General features: G+C 35.3%; 1 protein-coding gene across 1 annotated transcript in view; it reads right to left on the minus strand.

Moving 5' to 3' along the window:
- HCRTR2 (hypocretin receptor 2) overlaps nt 1–9,546 on the minus strand; it is a 153,614-nt gene extending 144,068 nt beyond the window's left edge. The window contains exon 1 of the mRNA XM_049777019.1: nt 9,273–9,546. Within this exon, the coding sequence (XP_049632976.1) occupies nt 9,273–9,495 (223 nt within the window). The 5' untranslated portion in view covers nt 9,496–9,546. The remainder of the gene's footprint in view (nt 1–9,272) is intronic.

Here is a 9,546-nt window from a genome sequence, read left to right on the forward strand (position 1 = left end):
CCTGGCTATGCTCTCAGAAATTGCCCCTGGCTTGGGGGGACCAAATGGGAAGCCGGGGGATCAAACCGTGGTCGCGATCTTTCCTTGGCTAGCGCTTCAAGGCAGGCACCTTACCTGTAGCGCCACATTCCCGGCCCCAGAAACATGTTTTTTAAGGTTAACATTAGTCACATCAGAAATAAAACCACAATAGGGGGGAAGATTATTTAAATTATGCATATATAACATGATAAGGAAATCAGTTTTACATTGTGACTAAAGATAACACTTGAAAACAAATAATCCTTGTCCACAACTATCTAGCATTTTTGCAGTAAGTCATGACCCTTAATAGGCAAAAACACTTTCTGTACGTAAAATTTCCCCCTTTTTTTTTTGTATTTTTTAGTATTATATTTTAGGGTTTTTTTGCAGGAAGAAATGGTGCTACATTATATTGCAGGTGCAATTGGGGCTGGGAAGAGAAGAGAACAAAAATAAGACAAGAAATAAAAATATATATTCTCACATATATATGTGAAAATATATATATAAAGAAAAGAATGTAAAATGAGTTAAAAAATGTAATTCAGGGGCCAGAGAGACAGCATGGAGGTAAGGCATTTGCCTTTCATGCAAAAGGACGGTGGTTCAAGTCCCAGCATCCCATATGGTCTCCTGTGTCTGCCAGAGGTTATTTCTGAGCATAGTACCAGGAGTAACCCCTGAGCACTGCCGGGTGTGACCACAAAACCAAAAAAATAGTAATTAAGGGAACAGAATGATGCAGGAGACTACCTTACATTTGGGGAAAAGCAGGTTAAGAGGTAGTATTATATAGGTCTTAAACTTATGGAGGAAATATAGGCGTCTCCATTGACTTTTGAGATTTTCTTGTGGGGTGTGGGATGCAGGGCACATTTTTATCACACACCCTGGTCTTCTTGATACAAAGAAAAGTTTTGCAGCAGAGTGGTCTCGGGTAGAGTTCTTGTACTGGGGATTTTTTGGGGGCTGAGTCCAGTATCATACAACAGTCCAAGTTAGGGAGAGGTGAGAAGAAGGACCACACAGCATGAGACCGCAGGGGTGTTGGCTGTAGTTTCTTGCTCGGGATGAGATGTGGGTCTGAGTGGGTGTCCCTTCGCTTAGTTGCTGGGTAATGGCTTATTGGGGTAGGAGTTCGGTCTTGATGCCTAATGGATAAAGAACTGAGGGTAAAGAGTTTTAATAACTCTTATATACTAGGGATAAGAACTCATACTTTTTTTACCTTATCTACTAGGGATAAGAACTTATACTTTTTACAATACAGGGGCACCTCCCACCTTGATCATACATCATGCGAACCCATCTTAGACTCCAGGTGATTAGACAGCGACTGTCCAGCTTTGAACCCTAGATCCCAGACATAGAACCAATAAAGTTCTCTACAACAGCTCCAGGAATCAAACTCCCTCTGGTACATTCTTTTTTTTTTAATATAATTTTTATTTTGATCATAGTGGCTTACATATTGTTGACAATAATATTTTAGGTATATATTTACATAAAATCGGGGGGGATTCCCATTACCAAATTGTCCTCCCTACACCTCCGTTTTTGTCCTACCTCCCATATCCTCTTCCCTCACTCCCAGGGTTGCTAGAATATGTGGTCTCCTCTGTATCTAGCCTATTGCTAGTCTTGCACCTGTTTGGTCCTGGTGCCTCCCTTATTTCCCCCTCTAACTGGGGGGGCAGGACTAGCTAGTTTCTGGTACATTCTTAATACTGCTCTGGCACCAAAATGCACCAGTTTCGATATGATTCCCTGACAATGAGGAAATAGTAAAAACTTGATCTAAGAGAATGTCGTCTTACCTCAGCATCTAATGTATTCTTTGATCTGTGCAAAAGCCAAGATCACTATCTACAGAAGACTGACCGTGACAACCATGATTGGGCAGAACGTATCCTGGGACCAATTAAAAAACCCTAGTCTAGGTTTTGGTATACGATTGGTACAACAACCAAGATCTCTAATTTCAGAGGTCTGACTGAGACAACTGCAACTGAACGGATCTTCTGGAAACATAACGAAAGACTCTTCCCTAGGCTTCATCCTAGGATCAGCACAATAACCAAGACCACCAACTATGGAAGACTGATTTAAACGACAGTGAAGGAACAGAACTTCTACAACCATAAAGAAAGACGTCATCATAGGCTCCATTCTTTGACACATGCAGATACCAAGATCTCTAGATACAGAGGTCTGATTTTATCACCCATGACGGAGCAGAAGTCTTCCATACATCACAAAGGGACCTAGGGGAGAGTAAACAAACATGCAAGGAGTCTCTAGTTATTCCCATGACAGTACACTTCAAGGGTGGAGAAATTCTGTATCTCTTAGGCCAAGGGAATTCCCTTTCTAATTTCCCCAATATTTACCTTGCCTATGCCAAAAAAAAAAAAAAAAAAAAAAGAAAAGAGAAGCAGCACAAAATAATTTTTTTGGTTTTGTTATTGTTCTTTGTTTTCATTCTTTTTTTGTGCTGTTTTGTTTTTATTTCAGGACCATGGTTATTATGTAGTGCTTGTCTTTATTGCTTTAGTGATCATTGGATTTTTTGTTTTATTTTTCTTTTTGTATTGTTGTGGTCTTTCTCTTCCTTTTTCCCTTTCTTCTCTCAAACCGATGTTTAGAGCCTCTAGAAGAACTCTGCCAATTTTCAGCTTGTTTGATATTTACCCCATTTCATTTCTTTTCTTCTCTTCAAACATAACCACATAATTTGAACCATCTTGTTCTGCCTCTCACATTGAGGGGGAAATAATGGAGGGTACCAAGACCAAACCGTTATAATTTATAATCTACTCAGTGAAGTAGTAATAAAAATGATCGAACTTAAACACCAAATCCAAAGCCAATGACAACAAAATTGATACCCAACCTACAACAAGCTAGATACAGAGGGGACCACATATACTAGCATCCCAGGGGGTAAGGGAGGGGGAGATGGGATGCATACTGGGAACAGGGGTGGAGGAAGGACAATTTTGGTGGTAGGAATTCCACTGTTTCAAGGTTATTATGTACCTAAAATATTACTGTGAAAGATATGTATTCCACTTTGGTCTAAATAAAAAGTATTATTATAATATAAAAAACCCACTTTCTGGCAGTATCTGTTTTACCATAAAGCTCTCTCTTATAAAGTAACTCTAGGATGACATTAATTATTTTATCAAATTATCTCTTTCTGATGGTGTAGAAATATAGACTACCACAGAAAAATCTTGGTAATATGCTGGAAACATTTTGTAAAACATCTATAGGACACTTATGAGCATCATTTTAGTTCTCATTTCTGTGTGTGTGTGTGTTTTGATTAAAATTAGAAAGTAGGGGACCTATAGTATTAAGTCATGAACACCAGGAAACTTGCAAGTCTATATGTGAAGTTTAGTGGTCTTATTGTCTAAATTTAAGTAAAGTAAAATGACCTTTTAATTTTATTTCTCTTATCTGTGAGAGAAACAAGTGGACAATGACATTAATTTATTATAAAAAACAATAAAATATGTATATTCAATGTAAGCATTACCATTTTTAATCTGGCATTTACTACTCAACTCATAATTTTTATTTTCCTATAGAATATGAAGAAATGTAGATAAATATTGCCAGACTCTCTCATCATGTATGATTAACTGACCATATCAATGAGCTATTTATTAACCCCTCAGGGGTTAGACCATATCAATTGCTATAAGAAAGGATAGACAAAGGATTTCTCATCAGTGTAACATTACCAATGGATGGATGTGATGAATTGAACAAGTGGGATTTCAGTGACTTTTAAATAGCTTTGTAAGAATATCACGATTTACAAATATACTAAATATAGAAATTTACAAACTAAGATAAAATATCAAAATAATTATTTGAGGTTCATATTGGCTCCTTTTGAGATTATATTTAATATTTCTTCTCTTTCACATATAAGAAACCTGTATTGTATTTTAATTTTCTACAGAACATATAGAACATGTTACTTAGTTACTAATATTTATCCATGGTAAATGTTGCTTTATTCTATGAGCCTTTAATCAAACTTATCTCTATATTTCTATTCAAGTATAATACAAGTATAATATTACCAGGTAAAACAAAATCATCAATATATTTTATTTACTTTCTGTATTTTATTATGAAAGAAATATTTTAATAATAATATTCATTTAAGCACCATGATTACAAACATATTTGTAGTAGTTTCAGTCATAAAAAGAACACCCCCTTCACCAGTGCAACATTCCCACCAACAATGCCCCAACTTTCTCCTCCCCCACCCTCTACCTGTATTTGAGACATATATTCTATTTCTCTCACTCACTACCATTGTCATGATAGTTGTCAGTGTACTTATTTCTCTACCTGAACTCACTACTCTTCGTCATATTCATATTGTGAGCTGGTTCTTCCAGCTCTCATATCTAATGTCTCTGCGCATTATTACAATACTGTCTTTTAGTTTTCTTAAAACTAAAGAGATAGTCTATCTCTCTCTGACTTATTTGATGAATCATCAATATTTTACTTAAATTTTAATTTAATTATATACTAATATGTATATTTTGCATTCTGTGGTAAATATCACATTTTACTGATATTATTTATGATTTGGTGTGATGACTAATATAATATCCTTAACCTCTAAATGCATTTTTTTGTAGAATAGTTTACAAAAAATCAACAAATATGACCTGAGCTTTAGAAATAGCAGGAATGTCTTAAACTTAGGAATAATTGAAACTTGAAACCCTGCCATTTCCATAAATAAAATTAGACCCTTAGAACACCACTTTACAACAGATTTACACTCTCATCCTATAGTTTATCTTCTATTGTGCACTTTCATTGATGGATTGTCAATGTGCTTTAACTAATCTTAACTGGTAAATCAGCATATTACCAACCTCTTTTCCCTATTTCTATTTATCTAACTCCCCCTCCCTTACTCTTTTGTATTTCCACCTCTTCTTCTGTCTTTCTTCCTCTTTTAACTCTTTTTATCAATATATTAATATAAATAGATCAACCAACTAATAACTAAAATTGATTGATGTCAATCAGCATGAAGACAATAAATTATTGTTTGGGGATGATTAGAGAAAGTCAGTGTGAAAAAAAACAACATTGGCCAATTCCATTTCACTAAAAGCCTTTCAGAAATCGATACCCAATCTACAACAAGCTGTACATGGGGGGAACATTTGCACTAGCATTATGTGGGATGCATGCTGGGAACAGGGGTGGAGGGAGGACAACACTGGTGGTGGGAATGCCCCTCATTCATTGTCACTATGTGCCTCAAATATTTTTGTGAAAGATTTGTAATTCACTTGACCACAATAAAAATTAAAAAAGAAAGAAAGAAAACACTATCCTGAGAAAAAGAGCAGTCTTATTTCATTTTATCTTTGTAATAAAAGAGTCGGTTGACAAAGATTCAGAGCAGATACCATAGAAAGCTACTGACTATGTCTGGGGAAGGAAAATGACTTCAAACCTATTTAGAGATTTCAACAGGACATTAATGTATTTTTGGTAGCAACAAGGAAAATAAGCATACATAAATGTTTAAATACATGTATATTATTATATGCTATTCTTGCAAAGTCACAAGACTTATTCAAGGCAGATATTATCAACATTTAACTTTCATTTGTAAAAAGTTTTGGAGAGTTTAATAACACTAATTATCCACAAGAAGTAAAGAGCACAGTAAGATTGATATCATTGATGAAATGTTCTCAAATGCCAACAGGTGCAATAAAAAATCAGTAAAAGAGAATCAATAACTTCAAGTTAAAATCATGTTATCTTTGAATACTGGAATAATAGAAGCATATAATTGCTCATTCCCTTTAGATATTTAGGGTTTGAACTAGAAAATTTTTTCTACCTAAATTAAACTCAGGAATAAGAAGGAGTTTCACTAAGTATATTCCTTTTGAGACATTCCCATGCATACATTGAATTGTAAAACATGTTATAAAATTAAGACATTTTTCACAAATAATAATGGGTAATTAGATATATCTATTTGATTATAGTATGTTAAATATTTAGGAATAGGTTATTTTGGCAAAATTTTGATGTTTCTAAATACATTTATTGTAATATCATCCTTTCTATAACTTAAAATTCTAATATATATACATATATTTTTATAGTTATAGAATACATGAGAGCAATTTTTTGCCTTATTTTATAAATCAATATAATATATTCCATGAATGAGTTTACCATCTCTGGAGAACAGCCTCTAACAGTGGAGTGGAAATATATGATAAAGGGACTAGAGGGACAAAGAAAATGATGGTGATGATCAAAACATTTTCATTCTTCTTAGGGCATATAATTTTACTTCACTAAATAGTATAATATTGTGTAATACAAGACTTTTAGCTGATTACCTAATATTTGTATGTTCAGCAAAGTTGAGATTTTCTAACTTGCTAGTGATACATGCAAATAGATAAGGGCATTAGTGATCATTTATTATATATCTACTGTCTACACTGGTATTTAATCTTTATATTTTTACTGTTACCACTTTATCTTGTCCTGTCTTTTCTTTGCATAGAAACTTATACCAGAGAGGCAAAAGAGCGATTCTCAATCTCATCCATTTTGTAAATTTGACAGATTTTTCAAAGAGAAGAAAGTTGTTTGTAATGACATTGCTCATTTATTTAAATATCAAATTTAATCAATGTACTGATAAAAATTCAACATTTTTATCAGTAAAATTGGGTTTCAGTTCCACTATCGAGGGGTTCCAGAGATGTCAGTGTCATGCTGTCTTAAGGAAAATTGTTTTCAGTATCTTAGAGTATAATGCTCTGAACAAGGCATCTAAAGTTGAATGGAATTGATCTTTTCAGCACTTGATGCTGTGGACAGAGCTCTTTTACATATTTTTAAGTAGTTTCTTACTAAAAAAAAAAAAAAAAAAAAAAAACATTTCCTTTTAGATACTAAAACACTATTCAAAGTAGCAAACATATACCCATTATACTAGCAGACAATATTCCTAAACTGTGCAAGATTAGCAATACTATGCACCACAAAATGTATATGTGCAAAGGCAAAAGAAAATAACAGCCATGAGAAGCAAATTTAATCACAGAGATTTAATCAAAAATAAAACTAAGGTTGAAATAAACAGTTATGAATTGTAGTTTTTCCTGAAAAAAAAAAGACAATTTTACTGCAATGAAATCATGCTCCTCTCTGGATAGGTTTATGCTGAGGGAAATGACAGAGTCTTTACCCTCTTGTGGAGGTTTATTAACAATGGACAAAGATGCAGGGAGAACAAGAAACACATTGAATGGCCTTGCAGAAAATCAGTAGCCAAAATTTATATATGCTTTCAAATTCTGAAATGAAATATTAATGAGGGGTTCTAGATCTAAGATCAGAAAAGTAGAAGTCTAAATCATGATTTATAATGTCATTTTATTTCTATTCATTCTATTTTTTACTTCTGTCAAATGTGGGTTAAATTGCTCTGGCATTAATCTGAATTATTCACTTTTTAAATGATGGCATAATGAAGTCAAATATTGTACTATGTCTATTTATTCAATAGAGGGATAGATGACAAGTGGAAAAAAATAAATCATAATGATTAACAGACCAGGTTATAACTGAGTCGTAATTGCTATGCATTTTCACCTTCATGCCTTATATGCATATTTAGGGGTATGTTAAAAAATTAATGGAAAGGAGAATAGTCTGAAAATAGAAAAGAAGTCTGAGATGATTGCTATATATATATTACCAAATACTAAACAACCAATTCTGAATAGAATTCCTACAAACTGATCTGTTTAATTAATCGGCGAGTATTTTAAATCTAACCCAGAGGACACACATAAGAGAGAATAGGAAAAAATCAAGACATTGCTCAGATTCTGAGTTCCTTATCCTATTCCATTTCAGCTACAAATTCTTCTTTTTGGACATATAAACCTCCAAAAGCTATACTAATTCACCTCAGTTGTTTCTCTTTTTATAGCTGAAAAATCAAGAACTTCTCTGCCAAAATTTTCCCATCTCCTCCTGTCATTTTCAACAGACTCCACACTGCCCCCTGCATTTTAAACACCTCCTACTTTCCATTCATCTGAGTACAGACTTATTCCATTCTCAATTCAAGTTAAGCCTTCTCTGCTCTAGGACACCCAGCCCTTCTTTAAATGGATCTCTGGTGGCTCTAATAAACTCTGCCATCCTATATCACTCCAGATACTCAGAAATAGATTAGTGATAGGCTGTGCATGAGGAAGTGGTTGTATAAAGAAATCTAGGTAGACAATTCAAATGAGCTAGCATTAAAATCGGAAAGATCTCATCTTTGCGAGAAAAAAAACAACAACAGTTATAACCATTTCCCGAGCATACTCTTTTCTTCTTTCTTCCTTCTTGTTTTTCTTGATATTCTTGATCTTGTTCTTGTACTTCTTGTTCTTTATCTTTATCTTCTTCCTCTTCTTCCTCCTTTTCTTCTTCCTTCTTCTTTAATTCTTTCTTCTAATTCTTTAGGGAATATTACATTGCTAAATGAATGAATGGACGGATTGAAGAATGATTGCATCTCTTGGGCATTATTGTCAGATGCCACTCCTTCGTGCTAGCTACCAGCTTGGTTCCTGCTTAATTCAGCTTCTGAGCGTCACTCACTTCCCCGCTTTGCCAGTCTAAAATTACTTGGGCCCTTTCTTTCCTCCTACCTCTAGATACAGCTTAAACCTTTCCCAAATAAAACTCGACCTAGCTAGCGCACAAATCCTTTGTGATTTCAAACGCCAACAATAGCTTGCTCTTTCAAGTCACAGCATGATTTCCCATAGCGTTCCCCTTCCTAAAATCCTCTCTCCCCAAACACCCACCAACCTTACACAAAAGGGGCAAATGGTTTCCCCACCCTCTACCAAATTTACCTGGAGATCGATGTGTCTGACTCTCTTCAGATGCTGCTAACCTTGGGTGCTCGCGAGAGAAACGCGGTCTCTCTTCTCCCAGATGGAAAAAGAACAATTACACAGCTTGGCCCAAGATGGTAAAATAAGAAAACTTTTTGTTTGTCTGTTAATAGGAACCCCACCCGAAAGAGAGCTAGGCGCTCTTTGTTTGCATCCCAGGGGGAGGGAGGGGTCGCCAGAACCTTTGCAGACTGGGGTAAAGGGGTGCAGGAAGCCCTCTGGAGGAATGCCAGCGAGGAGACTCACCCAGGACGTTCCCAATGAGAGCCACCACGAACACAATAATGTAGCCAGCGATCAGGATCCACTCGTATTCTTTCGGATGGAGGTATTCCCTCCACAGGTAACGCAGGAATTCCTCGTCGTCATAATCGGTGGGGTTTAAAAAGGGCTCTTGAGTTTCATTCAGCTCCAAAGCAGATGACCAGTTGAGACAAGGAGGGGATTCCTCCAGTTTGGTTCCGGACATCACGGGCTTCAATCCGGTTAGGTTCAATGCTGCAAGCTTCTGTCCCCCTGC

Source organism: Suncus etruscus, chromosome 7 (genome assembly GCF_024139225.1).
Source record: "Suncus etruscus isolate mSunEtr1 chromosome 7, mSunEtr1.pri.cur, whole genome shotgun sequence".
Lineage (NCBI taxonomy): Eukaryota > Metazoa > Chordata > Mammalia > Eulipotyphla > Soricidae > Suncus > Suncus etruscus.